The sequence below is a fragment of the Microcaecilia unicolor genome, chromosome 6, assembly GCF_901765095.1.
Source record: "Microcaecilia unicolor chromosome 6, aMicUni1.1, whole genome shotgun sequence".
In the NCBI taxonomy this organism is placed as follows: domain Eukaryota; kingdom Metazoa; phylum Chordata; class Amphibia; order Gymnophiona; family Siphonopidae; genus Microcaecilia; species Microcaecilia unicolor.
This window is the reverse complement of record NC_044036.1, coordinates 243,993,856-244,021,472: the sequence shown is the minus strand read 5'-3', so window position 1 is coordinate 244,021,472 and position 27,617 is coordinate 243,993,856. Positions and strand designations below refer to the sequence as shown.

General features: G+C 43.0%; 1 protein-coding gene across 1 annotated transcript in view; it reads left to right on the top strand.

Annotated features, from left to right (window-relative positions):
• ABCA2 (ATP binding cassette subfamily A member 2) overlaps positions 1–27,617 on the top strand; it is a 689,232-nt gene that overhangs the window by 269,237 nt on the left and 392,378 nt on the right. Inside the window, exons 6-7 of the mRNA XM_030206813.1 lie at positions 23,841–23,962; positions 25,427–25,529. Of these exons, the coding sequence (XP_030062673.1) occupies positions 23,841–23,962; positions 25,427–25,529 (225 nt within the window). The remainder of the gene's footprint in view (positions 1–23,840; positions 23,963–25,426; positions 25,530–27,617) is intronic.

Here is a 27,617-nt window from a genome sequence, read left to right as displayed (position 1 = left end):
AAACTTATGAATAGTCTATTGAAAACCCAAACCATATTAGCGTCAACTGAAACACCATCGACAGTTTGCACAATAGTTTGAACAAAAATAGTAAAGACAGAACAAATCTTGCGAAAATTGAAACGTCCATCACAGACTTCAAAGTTGAAATTAACGATGCTCACATCATAGCAGACAGAACCTGGTCCACCTTTAAACCACCCCAAACCAACACAGTTAAGACATTACTGACAAAATATGCACATTCAAACTGTCTGCTAGACATCTGCCCCAACTTTATGATGAAATATCTACCAGACTGTTTCATCGAATGTCTCACTGAACACATCGCATACATGTTTTCGAATGGACAGTTCCCACCTGATAAGGGCAACATTGCACTTTCCCCAATCCCTAAAAACACCACAAACAACATCAGCGGTATCACAAAGTAAAGACAAGTAGTTTCATACCACTATTGACCAAAATGATGAAGGAACTGGTAACACAACAATTAATGGAATACCTGACACAATTTTCAATCCTTCACAGCTCTCAATCAGGTTTCAGACCACAACCCAGCACAGAGATGGTCATAACCACTCTGATAACAAAGTTCAGAAATCTAATATGCCAAGGACAGCAAATCTTACTACCAGTACTACAGTTTGATATGTCAAGTGCACGTGACCTAGTAGACCACACAGTACTAATGATCCTGCTCGACAATATGGAAATCAGCAGTGCAGTGGCAACATGGTTTCTTAAAAAAAGATCCTACATCATAAAGATGTCTAACCAGCTATCAGCCTCTTGGACCTCTGAGTGCAGGGCACCACAAGGCTTTCCTATATCACCTATACTGTTCAATCTTATGATGGCTCCACTTGGCAAAAAACTGGAATTAATGGGCTTCAACCCATTCATATATGCAAATTATGTCACCATTTACATATCTTTTAACCAAGCATCATGGAACTACTAGACAAGGTCAAAAAAGGCCTGGATCTTATGGAAAACTGGGCCACAATCTTCAAACTCAAACTAAACAGAAACAAAACCAAATTCCTGGTTCTATCTAGCCTGCACAACTCCATAAATCACCAAAATCTTACTATCAACCATCAAATGTACCAAATCGAAACACAGCTAAAAATACTGGGACTCATTCTTGACAAACACCTATCTCTGGACAGTCAAGTATCAGCAGTCACATCAAAATGCTTCAGAACACTGTGGAAATTGAGAAGGATTAGAGACTATTTTCCTAGACAATCATTTTGGCTAACAATGCAATCTATGATATTTTCAAAACTAGACTACTGTAGTACAGCATATGCAGGATGCAAAGAAAATACACTAAAATCATTGTAAACCATCCAAAACACAGCAGCATGACTGATATTCAAAAAGTCAAAATAGGAAAGAGCAACCCCACTACTTCAAATGCTACACTGGCTGCTAATCAAGGCAAGACCATTCTTCAAAATTCGCAGCCTCATTTCTAAAATATTGTTCGGAATGTCTCCTGAATACATGTTAGATCTGATCAAATTATCCCCAAGAAATGCAAACCCAGAAACCAGATGCTACCTACTTCTCCACCTACCCAACTGCAGAAACATAATCTACAAAACCATCTACATGGCCAGATTTAGCTGTCTGGGCTGTAAATGGTGGAACTCCATACCCAAGGCAAGAAGAGGCATCACAGATTATCTTCAGTTCAGAAAAGAGCTGAAGACCTACCTTTTCAAAAAATTCTATAACTAACTACACAAACAACAGATGTTCTGTACCACTTTCTAACTGTAAAACATCACTGTAGCTTCACCCAACTGCAACTTGTAAGTCACTGTAAACTGTAAGCCACATTCTAATTGTAAAACATTACTGCAACTTTACTTAATTGTAAATTGTAAGCCACTTTGAACTGAGACTTGTTTTTGGAAAATAGTGGGATACAAGAATGCATAAATAAATAAATAAAATCAAATAAATATGCATTTCTCACAAGCAGGCTTGATTATTGCAATTCTCTTTTAATTGGACTGAGTAGATCTAGCCGCCAGTGCTTTCAACTGTCGCGAAATACGGCTGCACATTTGATAAATGGGTCTAAGAGATCTGATCATATTACTCCAGTGATTTATCATTTGCATTGACTGCCTGTTTCAATATATATTAGTTTTAAGCTGTTGTGTTTGGTCTGTAAATCATTTTATTTGAAAAGTCCAGATTACCTTTGCAGCAAGTTGCAGAAATATACTTCTCAGTGGGAATTTCGTTCTTCACAGAAAAAGGTTTTTGCAACTTTCCAGTCTTAGTGCTATGAAACTTTCATCTAGTAGGAAGCGTGTATTTTCTTATGCCAGTCCTCTCTTTGGAACTCTTTGCCTCAGGAACTTCAAAATGCTTCTTCATATACTGTGTTTCATAAGCTTTTAAAGACTTGGATGTTTCAATATTTTATCTGATTAGTTACAGATACTGTTTGCCAGGTACTGTTGATTTACAAAATTTGTAATGTAGTTGTTATTTAACGTATTTTTAATTTGTGAACTGCTTTGACACTGTGCTATAAGGCGGTATATAAAATGGATAAATTCAATCCAATCCAGTCAAATTGACTGCCACAACCTCTAGTGGTAGTCACACAGTTCTAGCGGTAGTACCATCAGACTGCTGCTAGGCGTCATGGCAGCTATTTTGACAGAGGACCCTCAATGGGGAGGCGCAAGTGGAGATTGTTCCAGCTCCGACAACCCCTGGACCACCACTCATTTGAAAGGTAGGCCATGGGGGAGGAGCTATAGGGGTGGAGAGGGTGTATTGCTGGCAAAATAGCTCTTGGGGAGGGGGATGAGGGGATTGGATTGGGGGAGCTTTTGTTCATCAGGTAGGATGGGGGATCAGATCTGAGGGGCCTTTGCTTGTGGGGGGGGGGGGGGGGTGGTAAGATTGGAACAGAAGGGGAGAGGTTCCATTGCTCTTTAGGGGGTCATGAGGGAGGGGATATTGGAACAGGGGAAGGGGTTTGAAGATTAGAGTGGAGCGATCAGGCTTCTGGAAGGGGGAGGGAGATCCGATTGGTGCCCCAGAAATTAGGTGGGTCTGACCGATGTTCAGTGCTGTCACCTGCATAGCTAAGCAGTGAAACTTAGGACTACATTTCCCCTGGATTCTATATATGGCGCGCCGAGTAGCACATGTAAATGTGTGTGAGTGGCCAATTTAAGTAATGAGCCAATTAGTCTTGATAATTGGATAATCTGCCAATAATGACTAATTATCAATACTAGTTGGGAATAATTGGAATTTACATGTACTTCTTTTAGGCATATTCAGAAAAGCAGCATATGTAAATTCCCAGACATGCAGCCAAAAAAGGGGCACGGTCATGGGAGGAGTGTGGACTTGTCGGGGCCATCAATCACATCTATGAGCATGGTTGTAGAATTCAGGGGGCACATCTAGATTTAGATGCAGGCATTTACACCAGCTTTTCACTGGTGTAAATGGCTGTGCCTAAATCTAGACATGTCCACCCAACCAATGCGCTATTCTGTAAACTGCATCTGAATGTATACGTGGCTTATAGAATACCGCATGAATTGGACGCACATGAATACCTCACGAATCCTTGCTCAAAGCCCACCTCTTCAATGTCGCTTTCGGCACCTAACCATTGTACTTCTATCCAGGAAATCTAGACTGCCCCCAATTTGATTGACTGCACTTTTTTGTCCATTAGATTGTAAGCAACTTTGAGCAGTGACTGGCCTTCTTTGTTAGATTGTACAGCTCTGCGTAACCCTGGTAGCGCTTTAGAAATGTTAAATAGTAGTAGTAGTAGTAGTCGCCATATATAGAATCTGGCCCTTTATGTGGTCCTATCTTGGTGCTCAACTACATAGGTACTGGCACTGAATATGGCCTGTGCCCACATAACTGGTGGCTCCTTCTTGACCTCTGCCTCCAGATCACCCAGACTCTGCCCGATCTCCAGGAATGTTCAGCAGCACTGACTGACTGTTTAAGTGCTGCTGAATCTCCATGGATAGCTTGCAGAATACAATTTAAGTGAGCTATCCACTTTTAGAGGGGGGATTTTTTTTTAAGTTTAAGAAAAGAGGTTTCTCTCTTTGAGTATAGTCCTTTCAGTTTTTAGTTTAGTTTTTATAGATTAAGTAAGAAACCTTGCACTTCTTTCATAAAAACACGCTCGGCAGTATTTGGAGCATTATTTCATGTGTAGTCACATAATATTTATAGCTCTTTTCTGCAGTTTCAGAGTGAACTAATTGAGCATTAGAGTTTTAGTTGAGTTTGCTAATAGGCACTAATTTCACTGGACATATAAAAGGTTTTTTTTTTTACATCAGTTTATATATATTGTTTGCCATATGCATTTAATCACTTAGTCTAGAGTGTTGGTTTTTATTTTGTTTTTGATAGAATAATAATGATAGTATTAATCCTTATGCAGAAAAATCTTTGTGGTTTTTTTTTGTTGCTCTGGTTCTTTAGTATTGATTTACAAGGCGTTATATGACATGGAGGAGCATAATCAAAAGGGACGCCCAAGTTTTGCTGAGGACGTCCTCGCAAAACGTCCCGGTGGAGGGGCGGGGAAACCCGTATTATCAAAACAAGATGGATGTCCATCTTTCGTTTCGATAATACAGTGGGGGACGTCCAAATCTTGACATTTAGGTCATCCTTAGAGATGGTTGTCCCTAGACTTGGTCATTTCTGATTCTTGGAGATAATGGAAACCAAGGACGTCCATTTCAGAAACGACCAAATGCAAGCCCTTTGGTTGTGGGAGGAGCCAGCATTCGTACTGCACTGGTCCCCCTGACATGCCAGGACACCAACCGGCCATCCTAGGGGGCACTGGAGTGGACTTCACAAATTGCTCCCAGGTACATAGCTCCCTTACCTTGTGTGCTGAGCCCCCCAAAACCCACTACCCACAACTGTACACCACTACCATAGCCCTTAGGGGTGAAGGGGGGCACCTAGATGTGGGTACAGTGGGTTTCTGGTGGGTTTTGGAGGGCTCACATTTACCACCACAAGTGTAATAGGTAGGGGGATGGGTCTGGGTCCGCCTGCCTGAAGTGCACTGCATCCACTAAAACTGCTCAAGGGACCTGCATACTGCTGTGATGGACCTGAGTATGACATTTGAGGCTGGCACAAAATATTTTTAAAGATGTTTTTTGAGGGTGGGAGTGGGTTAGTGACCACTGGGGGAGTAAGGGGAGGTTATCCCCGATTCTCTCCGGTGGTCATCTGGTCAGTTCGGGCACCTTTTTGTGCCTTGGTCGTAATAAAAACAGGACCAGTTGTCCAAGTGCTCGTCAGGGACGCCCTTTTTTTCCATTATCGGTCGAGGACGCCCATGTGTTAGGCACGCCCAAGTCCCACCTTCGCTATGCCTCCGACACGCCCCCCATGAACTTTGGTCGTTCCCGTGATGGAAAGCAGTTGGGGACGCCGAAAATTAGCTTTCGATTATGCCGATTTGGGCGACCCTGTGAGAAGGACGCCCATCTTCCGATTTGATGACGGCAGATAAAGACAAGTTTAGTCCATCCAGTCTGCCCAACAAGATATACTCATTTTACATGGTATGTAATACTTTATACCCAAATTTGATTTGTCCTTGCCATTCTCAGGGCACAGACCGCAGAAGTCTGCCCAGCACTGTTCTTGTACTAAGTTCTGAAGCTAGTGTCGATACCCCTTAAAATTTACACTCCAGCCCATCCCTATCTATTCAGTCACGATCAGGGCATAGACCGTAGAAGTCTGCCCAGCACCATTTTCACTTCCCAATTACTGGCGTCGCCACCTAATCTCCGCTAAGATTCCGTAGATCCATTCCTTCTAAACAGGATTTCTTTGTGTTTATCCCACGCACGTTTGAATTCCATTACCATTTTCATCTGCCCCCCTTCAACCTCAATTCATGTTCTCTAGTTCTACCACCTTCCCATCTCTGAAAAAGGTTAGTTTGCGGATTAACACCTTTCAAATATTTGAACGTCTGTATCATGTCACCCCTGTCTTTCCTTTCCTCCAAGGTATACATGTTCAAGTTGGCAAGTCTCTCCTCGTACGGTTTGCAACGCAAATCCCATATCATTTTTATAGCTTTTCTTTGCACCGCTTCCAGTCTTTTTACATCTTTAGCAAGATACGGCCTCCAAAACTGAATGCAATACTCCAAGTGGGGCCTCACCAACAACTTGTAGAGGGGCATCAACACCTCCTTTCTTCTGCTAGTTACGCCCCTCTCTAGGCAGCCTAGCATCTTTCTGGCCACAGCCGTCGCCTTGTCGCATTGTTTCTTCACCTTCATATCCTCAGACACCAACACCCCAAGGTTTCTCTCCTGAGTCGACCTTACTAATCTCTCCCCTCCTATTCAGTATCTCTCTTTTGGGTTTCTGCACCCCAAGTACATCACTCTACACTTCTTGGCATTAAATTTTAACTGATCTAACACAGGGGTAACACTACGTTCTGGTTTCAATAATATGTAACCAAATCTTATATAGAAACCGTTGCAGTCTTGCTTAAACTCGTTTTTTTATTTTTTATTATGCTATGAAACTTAAAACAAAAGCCCTTTGTGTTATAGTTTATGAAGTGCTCAGTGAAATGCATATTACTCTGGCGCGCCAACTGGTTAGTAATATGTCATACTAGACATCATTGCACTTCAGCCCTCCCTTTCCTCCTAAATAGTTGTGCCTTATGACACCACCTACTTCATTCTAACATATCACCTTGCAAATAAATACTTAGCTTAGGGCTGGTGCTGTCATTGTCTATGCAGTATTCTCCAGTGAGTTGCCAGAGTTATGTGGATGGGTGCACGTGATGATAAAAATTTGAACGCTAAGCCGTCTTCCTTAGTGTGGCTTCCTCGTTGTTCTTCAATTATCAGTACTCTCTAACTCCATCCTCTGTTCTCAATGTGCTTCGGGGGTGGGATGTTTGTTTGATGTGCCGGGGGGGGGGGGGGCTTGGGTGATGCGTCGAGGGGGTGTTTGAGCAGCGCACTCATAGCTGATTCCCAGGCAGAGGGAGGAGTAGGGAAACTTGCTCTGCGTGTTTCCCTACTCCGCCCCCTGCCTGGGAATCAGCTGTGAGTGGTGTCAGCCTGGCTATGGAGCCTAGCTCAGCAACTCCAGGAGCCATGGACACAGACGGCTACTTTTTTTTTTTGTTACATTTGTACCCCGCGCTTTCCCACTCATGGCAGGCTCAATGCGGCTTACATGGGGCAATGGAACGTTGGTGGTGAGAATTATTATATAGGATAGGCATATAACCCTGGGGCAGTGATTCTCAACCCAGTACTTGGGACACATCTAGCCAGCCAGGTTTTCAGAATACCCTCAATGAATATGCATAGGATAAATTTGTATGCACTGCTTTCCTTTATAGAACAGGCTCCAATTAGGCACCCCTTTATAGAACTGCCCCCATAAAGTCTAATTTGAATGCGTTACTAGATAGAAACCTATCCAGCTTATTTTTGAAAGAGAAAGGCGCCCATATTTAGAACCAAATTGGGAGATAGGCGTCTTTCTCCCGTGGGTGCCCAAATCGGTATAATCGAAAGCCGATTTTGGGCGGCTTCAACTGCAATCTGTCGCGGAAACAACCAAAGTTGATGGGGGAGTGTCGGAGGCGTGGTGAAGGCGGGACTGGGGCATGGTTATCGGCCGAGGAGAGATGGGCATCCTCTGCCAATAATCGAAAAAAGAAAGGTGTTTTTAGCGCGAATTTGGGTCACTTTTTTGGACCCTGTTTTTTCACGAACAAGTCCTAAAAAGTGGCCTAACTGCCCAGATGACCACCGGAGGGAATCGGGGATGACCTCCCCGGACTCCCCCAGTGGTCACTGATCCCCTCCAACCAAAAAAACCCACTTGAAAAAACCTTTTTGCCAGCCTCTATGCCAGCCTCAAATGCCGTACCCACCTCCATGACAGCAGAATGTGTTCTATCCTGTGACAGCCTTTCCCTGGTTCTGATGTGCGTCTCGGGTGAGTGTGACACCTTTTCTGTTAGGTGCACTGCAGAGTCACATCAGCAATGCATTGTGGTGGGTGTAGGTATTGGGCTCCGTGATTCCACTAGCTTGTGTTAAATGCTCACGATGTTGGTAGGTGATAGGCTCTACTCCCATGGTGCTTTTCCCCATGCCTACTGGGTCAGAGTGTGCCCTGTTTTGTTTCCGGTAGTCCATGAGGTAGTGGCCATTTTTGTAAGCCAGTTTTAGATCCCTTTCATGTGTTAGCCACGTTACAGAACCTAGTTCTTACGTTGAATGTTGCTGAAAGAGGGCATTGTACAGCATTCTGCCAGCTCTGACCTACTGCTAATCTCAGTACTAGGGAGACTCGTAGTTAGTGGGGCACAAACTCTGATCTGCAGTTAGTCTTGACTACTGCAATAGTATCTATGGGAGATGCACGGGTATGCACCTAAGAAAATTGCAAACGGCTCAGAATACAGCTGCCCGACTCATCTTTGGCATATCTAGATTTGAAAGCTCGAGACCGTTACGTGAACGGCTGCACTGGCTCCCTGTGAAGGACCGCATCGCGTTCAAGACCTGCGCATTGGTGCACAAAATCATCTATGGAGATGCTCCTTCCTATACGGACATTCTCGTTGACCTACCGCCCAGGAACTCCCGAAGATTGGCCCGCTCGTACCTCAATCTCCATTACCCTGCTCCCCGTAGCCTCCAACTATAAGACCATCTATGGCTTCTTTTTCCCTTAGCTCAGCACTCAACTGTGGAATGGGCTGCCTCGAGAGGTCAAATTCACTTCAGATCACCCGACCTTCAAGAAGCGTCTCAAGACCTTCCTTTTTGGCAGAGCATACGCCACGAGCCCTACAGGAGCCCTTTTACCCCATAGCTCGCTCTGTGATAATTTATCACCTACCCTCTCTCCTTTTCTTCATCAGTCATTTCTCTCTCCCACCTGTGACCTTGTCTACTGTACTTTGTACTATTGTACTATTGTTTGCTTATTAACTATTGTACGCCACATTGAGCCTGCCCTTGGACGAGAATATTGTGGGATATAAATGTCATAAATAAATAAATGTGCTTATTCCAATATAGGACGTTTTCGGAGCGATTAGTCTTCAGGTGTCAACTGGTGTGCCAAGGTTATACAGCAGCAACAAGTCCTAGAAGCCTGCGTGTATGCAGGTCCCTGGAGCACTTTTAGTGGGTACCGCAGTGCACTTCAGGCAGGCGGACCCAGGCCCATCCCCCTCCCACCTGTAACACTTGTGCTGGTAAATGGGAGCCCTCCAAAACCCACTGTACCCACATGTAGGTGCCCCCTTCACCCCTAAGAGCTATGGTAGTGTTCTACATTTGTGGGTAGTGGGTTTTGGGGCAGGGGGGTTGGGGGTTCTGCACCCGTGGTAAGGGAGCTATGCATGTGGGAGCAGTTTCTGAAGTGCACTGCACTGACTCTAGGGTGCCCAGTTGGTGTCCTGGCATGTCAGAGGGGCCAGTGTACTATGAATCCTGGCCCCTTCCATGACCAAATGGCTTGGATTAGGACGTTTGTGAGCTGGGCATTTTTAGTTTCCATTATCGCTAAAAAAAACAAACAAATGCCCAGCTTACAAACGACTAAATCCACAGCACATTTGGTCCGTACAAATCATATTTTCGAACTGAAAGATGGACGCCCATTGTTTTTGAAAATACGATCTGGTCCTCCCCTTCATGTACCCGTGTTTGGAAATAGTCGCCCATGGAGTTGGGCGTTCACGTTGGATTATGCCCCTCCATGTAACCTCTGAAACATTTGGCAGTTCTTTTAGTGCCATGACTATATTTGAACAAGGAATATTCAGTTCTGTGAACTCTCCTACTAGACAAACATTTATTCATGCATTCTGAAATGAAAGGCAACATCAAGCCCAAGAATAGATAAAGAAGAGATTGCCGGCTTCTTGTTGGCATCTGAGCATGTTTGCAGTGTATGTAGAAGAATGAGAAAGACGGTGTTTGCACATGAACTCAGGAGTTAATTCAATCAGCCTCCTTTCTGGTGCTTGTGTGCCACAGGGCATTACCAGCAATGTTACTCTGACCTGCATGCCAAAGTAGGTGAGCCTTTGTTTTTCGTAGAAATAGCCATGCCCGAAGAAGGGGGACTGTGTTATCTTGTAAGGTTGTGTACTGTTGGTGCTTTCAAAGGGGCAACTATCAGACTGTCTGAATTCATGAGTACTTGAAGTTGTACTTTTTCATGGACTCTTGCTTTTACTGTTTCTGCAGGACAGTTTTCTACAGCAATTACATACCATCCATGTGCATTGTTTTCTGATCCAGTTTAAAGTATGTCCACTGGGACCCCCCCCCCCCCCCCCACCACCAAACGCTGATAAATATGTGTATGTTGTGGAACAGCACACCTATTTTGAAGGAAGGCAGTTTTTAGACAATTGTTTGTGTGTAAATCACTACTTACCCAGGTAAATGACTTTGAAATGTCATTTTATAAAAGACTCCTGTTTTCTCCAGTACCAGTATGGCCACTGGGGTACTACATCAGCTGTAGAATGGTTTGTTGTTGTATGTGTGATATAGGTTTGTTCTGGTGCAGGAGGTGCTGAGGCTGCTTGACAACATTGATCATTACCATGATCAGATTTGATATAAACTTTGAAGTAAGTACACACAGGAAATCCAATATGTTAGCATTTAACTTAGTAAAAAAATAACTTAGAGGAGCAACTGCAAAGGTCAAAAATTTATATCAGGCGTGGATGCTGTTCAAAAATACAATCCTGGAAGCCCAGACCAGACATATTCCATGTAGTAAAAAAGGAGAAAGGAAGGCCAAATGAGATGAAGAAAGCTATTAGAGCTAAAAGAAAATCCTTCAGAAAATGGAAGAAGGATCCGACTGAAAATAATAGGAAACAGCATAAGGAATGCCTAGTCAAGGGAAAGCACTGATAAGGAAGGCAAAGAGAGCCTTTGAAAAGAAGATTGCGTTGGAGGCAAAAACATACAGTAAAAACATTTTTAGATATATTAGAAGCAAGAAGCTGGCAAAAGAATCAGTTGGACCACTAGATGACAGAGGGGTAAAGGGGCACACTGGGAAGATAAGGCCGTAGCAGAGAGATTACATTAATTCTTTGCTTTGGTCTTCATCAAGGAAGATGTGGGAGAGATACCAATGCTAGAAATGGTATTCAATGTTGACGAGTCAAAGAAACTGAATCAAATCTCTGTAAACCTGGAAGTTGCATTAGGGCAATTTGTCAAATTGAAGAGTAGCAAATTGGCAGGACCAGATGGTATATATCCAGGAGTACTGATAAAATTGAAAAATGAACTTGCAGAACTATTGTTAGTAATATGTAATTTATCTTTAAAATCAAGCATGGTACTGGAAGGTTGGAGGATGGCCAATGTAATGCAAATTCCAGAGGTGATCCGTGAAATTATAGACTGGTGAGCCAGACGTTGGTGCCAGGCAAAATGGTAGAGACTAATATGTTTTTTTTCGAGCCACCTCAATTAAAGACTTTTCTGGATGCTAAAAATCCAACTAGCCAAGTAAGAGGAACAACTGAATCAGCCACAAATTTAAATTAATGTAAATGAAGATCAGGACTATGCCAATATGAAGCAGGACTTTTTTTTTTTCCTTGTTGATAATTCTCCTAAAAATTTTATGAGCCACTCCCCCTCTACTTTTTCTTTTTCGGTGGTCTAAGGAAGAGTAAAATGAATGTTTATGTGTAATCTGACAATTATTCCTTTTATATATTTCTCTGTATTACCTTACAAACTGGTTATGTTTGTATTTTTATGAAAATTCAATAAATAAATAAAAAAAATGGTAGAGACCAGTATAAAGAACAAAGTTACAGAGTATATACATAAGCATGGATTTAGTGAAGGGAAATCTTGCCTCAACAATTTAATGCATTTCTTTGAAGGGATGAATAAACATGTGGATAAAGGTGAGCTGGTTGTTATTGTGTATCTGGGTTTTCAAAATGCATTTGACAAACTACCTCATCAAAGACTCTTGAGGAAAGTAGAGAGTCATGGGATAGGAGGTAATGTCCTATTGTGGATTAAAACCTGGTTAAAAGATAGAAAACAGAAAGTAGGGTTAAATGGTGAGTATTCTCAAAGGAGAAGAGTAGATAGTGGGGTTCCGCAGGGGTCTGTGCAGGGACCGCTGCTTTAGAACATAAGAACATAAGCACTGCCATACTGGGAAAAGAAAATGGTCCATCAAGCCCAGCATCCTGTCTCCGACAGCGGCCAATCCAGACTTCAAGAACCCGGCAACCCCCACCCCCCCAAAACTTTTTAATAATGTTCAATGGACTTTTCCCTCAGGAATCTGTCCAAACCCCCTTTAAACTCCGTAAGGCCAGCTGCTGTCACTACATTCTCCGGCAACGAGTTCCAGAGTCCAACTACACGCTGAGTAAAGAAAAACTTTCTCCTGTTTGTTTTAAATCTACCATATTCTAGCTTCATCTTGTGTCCCCTGGTTCTATTGTTGTTTGAAAGTGTAAACAAACGGTTCACATCTGTCCGCTGTGCTCCGCTCATTATCTTGTAGACTTCTATCATATCACCCCTCAGCCGCCTTTTCTCCTAGCTGCAGAGCCCTAACCTTCTCAGCCTTTCCTCATCGCCCTTCTCTGCACCTTCTCCAATTCCTTTATACCTTTTTTGAGATGCGGCGACCAGAATTGGACACAATATTCGAGGTGTGTCGCACCATGGAGCGATACAACGGCATTATAACATCCTTGTGTTTGTTTTCCATCCCTTTCCTAATAATACCCAACATTCTGTGCGCTTTCTTAGCCGCCGCAGCACACTGAGCAGACGTTTTTAACGTCTTATCCACGATGACTCCCAGATCCCTTTCTAGGTCTGTGACTCCTAACGCGGAACCTTGCATGACATAGCTGTAATTCGGGTTCCTCTTACCCACATGCATCACTTTACATTTCTTAACATTGAACTTCATCTGCCACTTGGACGCCCAATCCCCCAGTCTTGCGAGGTCCTCCTGTAATCTTTCACACTCCTCCTGCGACTTGACGACCCTGAATAATTTTGTGTCATCTGCAAATTTAATTACCTCACTAGTTACTCCCATCTCTAGGTCATTTATAAATATGTTAAAAAGCAGCGGTCCCAGCACAGACCCCTGTGGGACCCCACTAACTACCCTTCACCATTGAGAATACTGACCATTCAATCCTACTCTCTGCTTCCTATCTTTCAACCAGTTCTTAATCCATAGTAATACCCTACCTCCAATCCCATGACTCTCCAGTTTCCTCTGGAGTCTTTCACGAGACACTTTGCGAAACACCTTTTGAAAATCTAGATACACAGTATCCACCGTCTCCCCATTGTCCACATGTTTGTTCACCCCCTCAAAAAAATGCAGTAGATTGGTGAGTGAAGACTTCCCTTCACTAAATCCGTCTTGACTTGGTCTCATCAGCCCATGTTTTTGTATGTGCTCTGTAATTTTATTCTTAATAATAGCCTCTACCATTTTGTCCAGTACCGACGTCAGACTCACCGGTCTATAATTTCCCGGATCTCCTCTGGAACCTTTTAAAAAAATCGGCGTAACATTGGCTACCCTCCAGCCTTCTGGTACCACACCTGATTTTAGTGATAGTTTGCATATTACTAATAGTAGCTCTACAAGTTCATTTTTCAGTTCTATTAATACTCTGGGATGAATACCATTTGGTCCAGGTGATTTACTACTCTTCAGTTTGCAGAACTGAGCCATTACATCCTCCAAGTTTACAGAGAATTCATTTAGTTTCTCTGACTCACCTGCTTCAAATACCCTTTCTGGCACCGGTGTCCCACCCAAATCCTCCTCGGTGAAGACCGAAGCAAAGAATTCATTTAATTTCTCCGCTATGGCTTTGTCTTCCCCGATCGCCCCTTTAACACCATTTTCGTCCAACGGCCCAACTGATTCTTTAGCCAGCTTCCTGCTTTTAATGTATCTAAAAGAATTTTTACTATGTATTTTCGTTTCTAACGCTAACTTTTTTCAAAGTCCTTTTTTGCCCTCCTTATCTCTGCTTTACATTTCGCTTGGCATTCCTTATGTTTTAGCTTCTTATTTTCAGTTGGTTCTCTTCCCCACTTTCTGAAGGATTGTTTTTTGGCTCTAATGGCTTCCTTTACCTTACTGTTCAGCCACGCTGGCTGTCTTTTTTCCTCTTTTTCTAATACGCGGAATATATTTCTCCTGTACTTCCAGGATGGTGTTTTTGAACAGCATCCGTGCCTGATGCAAGTTTTTTACCCTGTGAGCTGCTCCTTTCAGTCTTTCTTCACCTTTTTTCTTATTTTATCGTAATCACCTTTTCTAAAGTTAAACGCTAGTGTATTTGATTTCCTAAGTTCACTTGCTTCAATGCTAGTATCAAAACTGATCATATTATGATCACTGTTATCAAGTGGCCCTCGCACCGTTACGTCCTGCACTAGATCATGAGCTCCACTAAGGACTAAGTCTAGTATTTTTCCTTCTCTTGTCGGCTCCTGAACCAGCTATTCCATGCAGCTGTCCTTGATTTCATCAAGAAATTTTATCTCCCTGGCGTATACCGATGTTACATTAACCCAGTCTATATCCGGATAATTGAAATCACCCATTATTATTACATTAGCCATTTTATTTGCTTCCCTAATTTCCTTTGACATTGCTGTGTCCGTCTGCTCGTCCTGGCCAGGTGGACGGTAGTACACTCCTATCACCGTTTTTTTCCCTTTTCTCATGGTATTTTGATCCACAAAGATTCCAATAGTGGTTTTGTATCCTGCAATATTTGCAGCCTATCAGAGTCAAGGTTCCCATTAATATACAGTGCTACCCCTCCTCCAATCCTGTCTACCCTATCACTGCAATATAATTTATAGCCCGATATCACTGTGTCCCACTGGTTATCTTCCTTCCACCAGGTCTCAGAGATGCCCATAATATTCAATTTTTCATTGTGTGCAATGTATTCCAGCTCTCCCATTTTATGTCTCAGGCTCCTTGCATTTGTGTAAAGACATTTCAATGCATGCTTGTTGCTCAGTTTTATATCACGTTTAATACATATCATTATTAATATGTTATCTTCTGTCTGGTTGTTATTATTTTTACTTAAGGCCATCTGATCCACTACGGTCTCTTTGACATTCTTACCTATAAGGAACTTTTTCTTCCCTGTTTGGGTGATATCCTCAAAGATACCTTATCCTGAACCATGCGCTTTTGAGCGACTGTCGGCCTTCCCCCCGTTTCTAGTTTAAAAGCTGTTCTAGTTCTTTTTAAAATGTTGGCGCCAGCATCCTGGTCCAACCCTGGTTAAGGTGAAGCCCATCAGATCGGAATAGGCTCTCCCTTCCCCAGAATGCTGCCCAGCGCCTGACAAATCCAAAACCCTCATCCCTGCACCATCGTCTCATCCACACATTGAGACTCTGGATCTCTGCCTGTCGCTTGGGCCCTGCGCATGGAACAGGTAGTATTTCAGAAAATGCTACCCGAGAGGATCTGGATTTGAGCTTCCTTCCTAAAATCGTAAATTTGGCTTCCAGAACCTCTCTCCCACATTTTCCTACATTGTTGGTACCCACGTGTGCCAAGACGGCCGGCTTCTCCCCAGCACTATCTAGAATCTTGTCTAGGTGCCGCGTGAGGTCTGCCACTTTCGCACCAGGCAGGCAAGTCACCATACGATCCTCACGTCCACCAGCCACCCAGCTATCTACATGCCTAATGATTGAGTCTCCAACTACAACAGCGGTTCTATCTTTTTCCCTGTGGGCTCTAATCAGAGACATATCCTCGGTGCGAGAGGATAATACATCCTCTGGTGGGCAGTTCCTGGGTACAGGAGTACTTCCTACTTCACCATGGCAATGCTCTCCTTCTAGGAGACCTCTCACCTCCAAAGTAGCATAGGGGCTACCTGGTTGGAGGTGGGACCTCTCTACAATATCCCTGTAGGTCTCATCTATGTATTGTTCTATCTCCCTCATCTCTACCAAGTCTTGTACTCTAGCCTCGAGAGAATGGACCTTCTCTCTGAGAGCCAGGAGTTGTTTGCACCAGGCACACACATATGACTTCACTCCAACTGGGAGATAATCATACATGTGACACTCAGTGCAAAAGACTGGGCAGCACCCCTCTTGCTGCTGGATTACTGACTCCATCTCATTAATATATGAGTATTTCAATATATTAAAGCAAGCTACAAAAATTAAGGATGTTGGATAGTCAAAGTGTCTTTAGGATTTTAATATGATTTATTTTGTTGTTTTGTGGTTACTGTTTGGATATACTGAATGTATTGAGAGTTAGTGGGAGTAGCACTTGCTTATTAACTTAATTAGAACCCTGACTATAAATGAAGAGCTTCCCTAGGGGAGGGCAGGTGGGCAGAGCAAATCAGATCTCTGCTGGAATCCTGTTAAGCTATGTTACTCAGTACACTCCTCACAGGAAATAAACCCAGCCCCAGATAACTCCCTCCAGGCAGTCCAGCCCCCCAAACACAGGAATTGCAAGCAAAAAATACAGCACAAACTCAGAAAGGTTTAAAGAGGACACACCCTAGTAAAACCACAGCGTTTTTTTTTTCTTTCCTTTTTTTGTGTAAGTTTAGGTGAAAATATAGATTAGAAAAGATTTTAGATCACTTGCAGTTTCTGTCAACATACCAAAGCAGCTCAGAAATCCTCTGCTCAGCCATAAATTATTTAGAGATGTGAATAACTAGTGAGGTAATTAAATTTGCTGATGACACAAAGTTATTCAAAGTTGTTAAATTACAAGAGGATTGTGAAAAAATTGCAAGAGGACCTTACGAGACTGGGAAACTGGGCATCCAAATGGCAGCTGACATTGAATGTGAGCAAGTGCAAAGTGATGCATGTGGGAAAAAGGAACCCAAACTATAGCTAAATGATGCAAGTTTCCATATTAGGTGTCATCGTTGATGATACTTTGAAACCCTCTGCTCATTGTGCAGCGGTGGCTAAGTAAGCAAGTAGAATGCTAGGTATTATTAGGAAAAGAATGGAAAACAGAAATGAGGATGTTATAATGCCTTTGTATCGTTCCATGGTGCGACCGCACCTCAAATAATGCGTGCAGTTCTGGTCACCACATCTCAAAAGAGATATAGTGGAATTAGAAAAGTTACAATAGCCAATATCTGGGTGGGTGCCCACCTATGTAATAGTGATCATCACACCGTATGGTTTGAAATAAGGGCGAAGGCGGAGTGCGGACGCACAAAACTCAAATTACTGGATTTCAGATGTACTGATTTTGATAACATGGGGGAATACCTGAAGAAGGAGCTGTTGGCATAGGAAGGCGCAGAAGATATGGAAAAACAGTGATCCAAGTTAAAGGCTGCTGTAAATATGCCGACTGATCTTTTTGTGAGGAAAGTAAACAAAAACAAAAGAAGCAGGAAGCCTATATGGTTCTCCAAACAAGTAGCTGAAAAAATAAGAGCAAAAAAGGCTTTGTTCAAGAAATACAAAAGCGCGATGAGAGGATCACGGAAAAGATTATCGGATTAAACTCAAAGAAGCGAAGAGGGAAATACTTCTAGCGAATGCACGAGCGGAAAAAAAAATGGCTAAAGTTGTAAAGAGAGGTGACAAGACCTTTTCAGATATATTGGAGAAAGGAGAAGAAATAGGAATGGAATTGTGAGACTGAAAGATAATGAGAATGGCTATGTGGAGGGTGATGAAGATATAGCAAATGTGCTAAAAATTATTTCTCTTCGGTGTTCACGGAGGAGAATCCCGGAGAAGGACCACGGTCGGCTGCCGAGGGAACATCTGGGAATAGAGTGGATACTGCGCCGTTTATGGAAGAAAAAGTTTATAAACAGCTTGAGAATCTGAAGGTGGACAAAGCTATGGGGCCGGATGGGATACATCCCAGGATACTGAGGGAGCTCAGGAAGGTCCTGGCGGGAGCTCTTAAAGATTTGTTTAATAGATCTTTAGAGACATGACCGCGGGATTGGAGACGGGCGGATGTGGTCCCTTTTCACAAAAGTGGACACAGGGAAGAAGTGGTAAACTACAGACCAGTAAGTCTCACGTTGGTGATAGGAAAAATAATGGAGTCACTGCTGAAAGAAAGGATAGTTAACTTTCTAGAAGCCAACGGGTTACAGGACCCGAGGCAACATGGCTTTACCAAAGGAAAATCTTGCTAAATGAATCTTATTGACATCTTTGACTGGGTGACCAAAGAACTGGATGAAGGACGTGCGCTAGATGTAATCTACTTGGACTTCAGCAAAGTCTTTGATACGGTCCCCCACAGAAGACCCATGAATAAGCTGAAAGGGTTGAACTTAGGACCGAAAGTGGTGAACTGGATAAGAAACTGGTTGACCGACATGTGGCAGAGGGTGGTGGTAAATGGAATCCGCTCGGAGGAAAGGAAGGTGAACAGTGGAGTTCCTCAGAGGTTGGTGCTGGGGCCTATTTTGTTTAATATATTTGTGGGAGATATTGCTGAAGGGTTGGAAATAAAGGTGTGCCTTATTGCGGATGACACGAAAATAGCCAATAAAGTGAATAACCTGGAGGGAGTAGAAATGATGAGAAGCGATCTCCGAACCTTAGAAGAATAATGTTCCATCAGGAATTGCTCGCCAGTAGAGATAATTTTCATCATCATTGAAAACGTCACGAGGTGCAAACTCGTTCAAGATGGTAGGAAGAACTGAAACAACCCAATTTTCAGCACCAAAGTCATCAACGTCTTGTTTTTCACCATGCTGTTTCTTGAATTTTATGTTGTCACTCTCCTTCCATCTTTCCAACCATCCAACAGTGGCTTTGAATTCAGTTTGTCCAAGACTTTCAGCTCGCTGATTAGCTTTCTCCATAAACAGTGGACCACTGACAGTCTGCTCCTAATTGAGAAAACACAGAAGAAGAGCATCTTCTTCCTCCTCAGCTTTTCTCGCCCGTTTACATTTCTGGTGTGGATTTGCATTGTTTTGCAAGGTCTTCCAGAAGCTGGTCTTTCTGCTTCAAGATACGTGAAATTTAACTGGGATTGACACCACATTCTTTAACAATAGATGCTTGACTTTTGTTTGTTTTTCTAATTTTTTAAGAACTTCTATTCATTCAGCCAGTGTTAAAGTCTTACAGTTGCGCGACACCGACGCCAGTGTACACTCTAACAACATTCTTTCGCTTACTCTGCCTGTGGCAGTTAACCAACGAGATTTCAAATTTACCGCCCCTTTGCCACGTGCCAATCGGCTTCCATATTCCATGTGTGCGCTTATGCGGAGTCTTTCCTGCAGTGAAGCGGTCTTAAACCATGCATATAAGCGAATCTTGCACTTATCAAGTGGTGCGCTAAACCGAAGTTTCTCCCCATAGAAATTGATGGCGCCAAAAATGGGACTGAAGTATGGCATGCTGTTAAACAGAGCATGCGCTTATCCGACGTGCACTTAAATGGAGTGCACTGTACATATAAAGTATTACACACCATGTAAATGAGTTTATCTTGTTGGGCATACTGGATGGACCGTACAGGTCTTTATCTGCCGTCATTTACTATGTTACTATGAGGCATATTTTCAAAGCACTTAGCCTTCCAAAGTTCCCTATATGTTACAGAGAAAACTGCCGAAAATGATAAAGGGAAGGGAAATTTAAAGTGGTTTACATAGTATATATGAGTATTTATTTGTACCTGGGGCAATGGAGGGTTAAATGACTTTCCAAGAGTCACAAGGAGCTGCAGTGGGAATTGAACCCAGTTCTCCAGGATCAAAGTACACTATACTAACCACTAGGCTACTCCTCCATGACTTCCCTATGAGGAAAGACTAAAGTGGCTAGGTCTCTTCAGCTTGGAAAAGCGGCAGGCAGCTGAGGGGGAGATATGATAGAGGTCTATAAATAATGAGTGGACTGGAATGGGTGTGGGACGTGAATCAGTTTACTCTTTCCAAAAATACTAGGACTAGGAGGCACACAATGAAGCTATAAGTAGTAAATTTAAAACAAAATCAGAGAAAATATTTCTTCACTCAAAGTGTATTAAACTCTAGCATTCATTGTCATAGAATGTGGTTTAAAAGCAGTTAGCTTAGCAGGGTCAGGGGCTTGCGTTAGGGGGGTCAAACAGGGCGAGTTGCCCTGGGCCCACAGCTCCAGGGGGACCCCACAGTCTGCAACTCTTTTCCCATTCCTGCCACCCTCATCAGAGGTCTGTCTTTCCTTACATTGCATTTTGTTGAAGGGGGGGGGGGGTGGAGAGGCAATGCAGTAGTGTAGCAGCAATTCATATACACTGCCTGCTTTTGCATGCATTGCAACTTCCTGTTTCAGCCAGGGAGGAGCGCAGCAGAGAAACAGCGGTGGGGGTGGATGTAGACAGTGTATAAGAATCGCTGCCATGCTGCCGCACTGCTGACCTCCCCCCTCCCCTATCAACAAAAGCAATGTAAGGAAGTCAGGGAAGGGAGGGGAGACCTTGGATCGGGGTATGCAAAGAACGGGAGGAGGTGGCAGACCATGGTGGGACCTTGGAGCTGTTTTTTAACGTAGACCAGGGGAGAGGTTTAGAGATAGGGTGACATGCCATACTGGGAGTTTGGGGGGGTGGGGGAGGATATAGAAGAAGAAATGAAGGGCTCGGAAACAGAGGGAAAGAAGAGAGAGAGATGGCAGACAATGGGTGGAGGGAAGAAGAGAGAGGGAAAGATGTTGGACCCAGGATTGGTGAGGAGGGAGGAGAAATGCTAGATGGGAGGGCAGTTAGGAAGATGAACAAAGATGTTGGATCCAGATAAGCAAGAGAGGGTACGGCAGGTGCTAAACAAAAGGAGGGTGGGAAGGAGAGATGCCGGTTCATGTAGGGTGAGGTGGGGGAGGGAACAACCAGCAGGAAAGAGAGAGGGAGGGCAGCAGACAGGAAGAAAGATGAGACGGGAAGATGATGAGGGTGTGGAGGACAAGTGACCAGGGAGAGGAGACACTGCTACAAGAGTGGAGGAAGGAGAGTGGAAGGTGGAACCATGTGGAGAGGCCATGAAGGGGTGGCAAAATAATCAGTGAGAGGAAGGTAGTGAATACAGAGGCAGAAATGTAGTAATGAAGGGTAGATGAAAGAGGGAAGGGAATAGCAGGCTGGGGAAGGAATGAGATAGGAAATAGGACAGCTAGGGAATGAGAGAAGAATAGAAGTAATAGGTGGCTGAAAATTCAAAAGAAGGAGAAAGGTGAGGAAAGAGGGTGAAATCTGAGTGGATAGAGAGGCAGAAAAGAAAAAGACCTAGAAAGGAAGGATCAATGTCAGAGACAGGTGTAGTGAAGGAATAGAACAAGACTGGAGAGAGAAGAAAGACAAATGGACAAAAGCCACTAGAAAGACAAAAGACAATCGGAGAAGCTGGGACCACATGATGGAAAAAATAAAAATGTCCAGACAATAAAGGTAGAAAAAGTGTTTTTATTTTGAATTTATTAACTGGAATATGTTAACCTTGGGATATAGATATCACAGATGTTTTTGTATTGTGTTCAGTGGCATAGCCAGACAGTTTATGGGGGGGAGGAGGGCAGGGCTGAACTGAAACGTGGGTGGGCACCAATTTTCCCCCTGCCCCCAACACCCACCTGAATGCAAAATATAAATAACTGAGCTGGCAGAGATCTCCAGGCCTCTCCACATGAAGACTTCCTCATCCTTTGCTGCTCTGACAGCCAGAACTCTCCAAACTCTGCAGCCAGCAGCAGTGCCTCCAAGCTGTTGTCGCCACTGCTGACCCACCCCTGTGAATGCTTGGTTTTTATGCATCCATGGAGGGGGGGGAGCAGCAGTGGCAGCAGCAGATTGAGGACACAGCCACCAGCTGCAGATCCCTGACTGCCGGACCAGAGGAGGTGGTCTTCAGCTGGCCCTGAGCAGGGTTTAAAAAGGGTTGATTAACTTCCTAAAAGAGAAGTTTATAAGCCATTATTAAGATGGACTTGGGGAAAATCCATTGCTTATTTCTAGGATAAGCAGCATAATATCTATTTTACTGTTTTGGAATCTGGTCAGGTACTTGTAAACTGGATTGTCCACTGTTGGAAACAGGATACTTGGCTTGATAGACCTTCGGTCTATCCCAGTATGGAAATACTTATGTTATTGCTGTTGTATATTGAGTCCTGTGGATAAAGATCTGTCAGGTCTTGGTTAAGAAACAGTATGTGCACACACATTTTGGGGGGTAATTCTGTAAAGAAGGTGAAGATATTTACATGTCAAATATGTGTCTAAATGACTAGAATACCAGCATTTTATTTATTACATTTGTACCCCACGCTTTCCCACTCATGGCAGGCTCAATGTGGCTTACATGGGGCAATGGAGGGTTAAGTGACTTGCCCAGAGTCACAAGGAGCTGCCTGTGCCTGAAGTGGGAATCAAACTCAGTTCCTCAGGACCAAAGTCCACCACCCTAACCACTAGGCCACTCCTCCACTCCTAGAATACCAGCATTTATTCATGTATGTATTTATTGGGCTGTATTAACCACATTTATAAAGAGATTCACCCAAGTCGGTATACAGCAGGTACAGCTTGACATAAATCTTGCAATTTTGTTTACAGCACAACAATAGCAAAAGCACCAAACATAAGCATAAACACAACAAACATAAGCATAGACACAATGAGGTAAACTTGGAGATGGTAAATTGAATCCTAGTAATAGGACTAACATGATACAGTATAAGAAATATAAACATTTAACAGCACTGTAAAACAATCATGTAACAATACCTTATAGAATTCTGTAAGTTAAGCTTGTATCTCCAGAATCTGGGTGTGAACATCTATATAAGCTCTGTGACTGGTGTAAATGCTCATGCCTAAGTGCATATGTGTATATGTACCTAGTTGTGCTAGTATTCTACAGTATTAAGGGAAGTAGGCGCCTACTTTTCTCTATAGAATAGTCTCCCAATAGCCATCCTCTGTGTAGAATTGACCTTCTTGTGTTAAGTAGGAATACAAAACTTTAGTCTCTCTGAATTAAAAAACACTGTAAGTATACTGTATCTATAGCAAGTGGCGGCCCCACCATTAGGCCAGCTGAGGCAGAGACTCAGGCGGCACTCTTCATAGAGTGGCATCCCCCACATCGGCAACAATCTGGCATCTCCCCCCGTCCTTGCTTCCTCAGCCCGCTTCCCTGAATCTACCTTCTTTTTTTGTTTTCCAAAAGTTGTCATTTGCAGCAATTCCCATAGGCTGCTCTGCCGCCATCACTAGTCTCTTCTCTCTACTGCAGCCCACCTCTGAGGAAACAGGAAGTTACATCAGAGAGGTGGACCACAGTAGAGAGGAGGCCAGTGCCGACAGCAGGGCAGCCTATGGGAATCGCTGCTGCCACCAACTTTTGGAAAACAAGAAAAGAAGGTAGATTCGGGGAAGGGGGCTGAGGGAGATGCCAGAGCGGGGCCTACCAGGGGGGGAGGGAGTTGGGAGTGAAAAAGTGTGAACAGAGAGATGTTGGACTCTGGGGGGCGGTGGGGATGAGGGTGGCATCTCATGCCTTGGGCTGTCCCTGGGTATAGCAGTTTGAGTCTGTTGAAGGATACTGATGGAAGCACAGTACCAAGTGTATCAAAGATGTGTCCTTTTTTTTCTCCGAGTCCAGATATTACTGTGGAAATATTTTGATAATTTCTGTGCTCTGTTTGGTTTCAGGGTTCACGCTTGAATCTGTAGTGAAGAACAGGAATGAATTTGAGCAATTCCTTACTCAAAACCTCTCCCTACCCATTGAGACTGTGCATCTACTGATGGGATCCAGCATTAATCTTAAGGAGGTAGGGCAATAATGCTTTTCAATCTACATCTCCGCATCTTCTGCTAGCCTCTCTTTTTGGATGTGGTTCTTTGTGTTCTGACCCAGAAGATCTGCTGATGCTCCCTCTCACACATTATAAGTTAGGACCAAAGGAAATATGACAGCCAATCCAATGGAGAGTCGCTTTTGTAAGACTGTGGGAATTTTGGACCTAGGGACGGTTTAAGATATGCCTAAGTGTTACTACAGAGAAAAGGACCCTACAGTACCTGCTTGTTTTATAGGGCAGCATAATAAAGTTTTGGAAAAGATTGGATATTGGGAATATAAACTAATTTCTGCATTACAATCACTGGGGTGGGGAGTGGGAGGGAGACTTATCAGCTCAGCCTTCTAATTGCACCATAGCTGTTAAGTTTGTACAGAGAAAGGCAGAATAAGGCAATATGGAGGTAATTCTATACGGTGTCCTTAAGATTTAGGTGATCATTATTCTAGTCATTTATATACATAGGTGAATATATATGTTTGCAAATAATAATCCAGCTGTGCTCTATTCTCTAACTATGGACATATCTTCGATAACGTGTACTTTGCAGGTAGATGTTCACATAAATGGAGTCTGGACGGTATCTCCCCAATCTAGGCACCAGCATTTACAGTAGATCTATGGCTGGTGTAAGTGCTTGTGTATATATTTAGTTACACTAGTATTCTATAAAGGAAAGTAGGAACCTTCTGGGTGCCAAAATGTTTGAACCCCTTTATACAATTCCCTACTCAATGTGTATGTACACAATTATACAGCACAGAGCAAAAGATAAACTGCTTCCTGACTCTTTCTGTTCATCAGCATAATTCCCTGGATCAGCATTTTTCTCTCAAATCTAATTACATTATTGCACCAATCTGTCTTCAAACCAAAAACTGTGTTCTGCTTTCTGTTGGAGTTGCGCAGTGTTGGGAAGCTGTAATTTTACCACTCATTGTCTGAACTATTTTTCCTCCACAGGTGGTAAAATCTGTTTCCCCTTAGTCTGAGCAAATTCCCCTTGCTTTGCTGCCCTTAGAGTTTGTAAAGATCCCATTTAAGATCCTGGATGCAGCTGTACACCGTAATTAAAATTAGATCCCTCCCCACTCATCTCTTTTTTATTAAAAAAAAAAAAAATACTACCAGCCTGCAACTTTTTCATCATACAGTATGTATGTCTCCATACTGGTTTTGTGACTGCCTTCTGCATTCTCCAAAACTGAATATCCTTTAAAAAAAAGTTGGCACTCCAAATGAAGGGTTTTCTATATTGGAAGAATATCACCTTTGTTCCTTGCTTCAACACCGTGTTTAACTCATGCTGGCATACACCAAGTCATGGTGCTTAACTTTTCCCTTTCCTGCTTATTATCAACCAGTAAGCCTAGGCACCTCTGCCTGAGACAGAATTACTGCCTATGTAACTTCCTGTTACCTTTGTGGCTCTAGGTATATCGTCTGTTTTTTAACTCTCCACCATGGTCTCTGGATGAGGAACAAGAAAAGAGCCAAAGGATAGATTCAGTACTGGAAAGAAGATACTCCTTTACAGGTAAAAACAAAACCAAACCCAAAACAAAACAATTTTGTCCTATACCCCACCCACGTGTAGATATTGGTAGTATTTCAAAAAAAGTCTATTAGGCCACATAATGTAGGTCAGGTTCCCAGTCACTAGTAGGCAAACTGTATTTGGGCCTAAACCATTCTCTGAGGGGTAACTCACATCACCACATCACTGCCATACAATGGAATTATCCATTATAAGAAGCTGACTCGGCCAACTGAATTGAATAATTCAACCTTTTTAGTAAATGAGCAATACACAGATCAACAAAATGCTCAACAGCTGGTCCATCTGAGAAGATAACAAATAACCTCACTGCTGTGGCGCAGAAAGAATGGCAAAGGTGGTAATATCACTGATGGTAGCAAACTGTCATGCCACACCTCACAGCTCCTCCCGTCCATGAGCTAGACTAAAGAGCATGAAAATGTGAACGAACTAGTTGACTGTTCTGCCAGGATATCAGATCATATCTTACACTACTACCCTGAATACCTCCCTTCCAACCTCAACAGTGTTGAGGTTGGCATTGGACAATGACAAACTAGACTGGTGAGAAGAAAGATAATGATGTAACTTAATGATAACTCTAAGGTAATGGTTTTTCTTCTTTTATTTTCCTTTGCTTAGCTCTTTTTGCATTGCTGCATATGTAGGTATATCAGTTTGGAGAAAACATTTGTGAATCGGGTCATTTGTAGACAGAGACCTCCTTTGTGAAAAGCTGCTTTTCCAGAACTTAGGGAGCAATTATTTGCTTCCTATCTTCAGTAGATTTTTGTCAATTACCTAAAAAAAAGGGTTGTGCTCCAACAGTCAGGTGAATTGGGAATAAAATGTCCCAAATGGCACCATATATTTCAGAAGATGTTTTTAAATGGGATAAGATATGATCCCATTTAAAAACATCTTCTGAAATATATGGTGCCATTTGGGACATTTTATTCCCAATTCACCTGACTGTTGGAGCACAACCCTTTTTTTTAGGTAATTGACAAAAAATCTACTGAAGATAGGAAGCAAATAATTGCTCCCTAAGTTCTGGAAAAGCAGCTTTTCACAAAGGAGGTCTCTGTCTACAAATGACCCGATTCACAAATGTTTTCTCCAAACTGATATACCTACATATGCAGCAATGCAAAAAGAGCTAAGCAAAGGAAAATAAAAGAAGAAAAACCATTACCTTAGAGTTATCATTAAGTTACATCATTATCTCTCTTCTCACCAGTCTAGTTTGTCATTGTCCAATGCCAACCTCAACACTGTTGAGGTTGGAAGGGAGGTATTCAGGGTAGTAGTGTAAGATATGAACATTTTCATATGAAACATTTTCAGAAAGAGGAGACTCATTGAAGCATAGCAGTGGTTTATTTATGATGGTAAAGAAATCTCTTTCCCTTATGTTCAGCCATTAGCTGTTTGATTTCTCTTATCAGAAGCTTGGTACTTTAAAGAAGCATAGAGGGTGGGGGGGAGAGATTTTAAAAGGCATTACCACAGGTCAGTGTTTTTTGGGTAGAAATAGCTAAGTTTTCTAGTGCATATATTCATGTAAAACTCATGCACATACAGCCTAAATTGAGTGCACATACAGCCTAAATTGAGTGCAGGTGTTTTGGCAACAGGATTTTTTTTTGTTACATTTGTACCCTGTGCTTTCCCATGCATGGCAGGCTCAATGCGGCTTACATGGGGCAATGGAGGGTTAAGTGACTTGCCCAGAGTCACAAGGAGCTGCCTGTGCCTAAAGTGGGAATTGAACTCAGTTCCTGAACTCCCCAGGACCAAAGTCCACCACCCTAACCACTAGGCCACTCCTCCTTGAGGAGGAATTAACATTTCTCTGAGGACAAGTAGGCTTATCATTCTCACAAGTGGATGACGCCATCCTGCGTCACTCAGTCCAGAATTTACCAAAGTGTAACAAGAGCTTTGTGGAGCGCAAGACACTCTCCATGGCTCATGTGCAAGTGCCTTCCCACCCGCCATGAGAACGTGGTCTTCTCAGTTCTTTTTCTACTGCAGTGCGGAGAGGACATATATTTTTACCGTCTCCTCACATCGCTTGGTCCT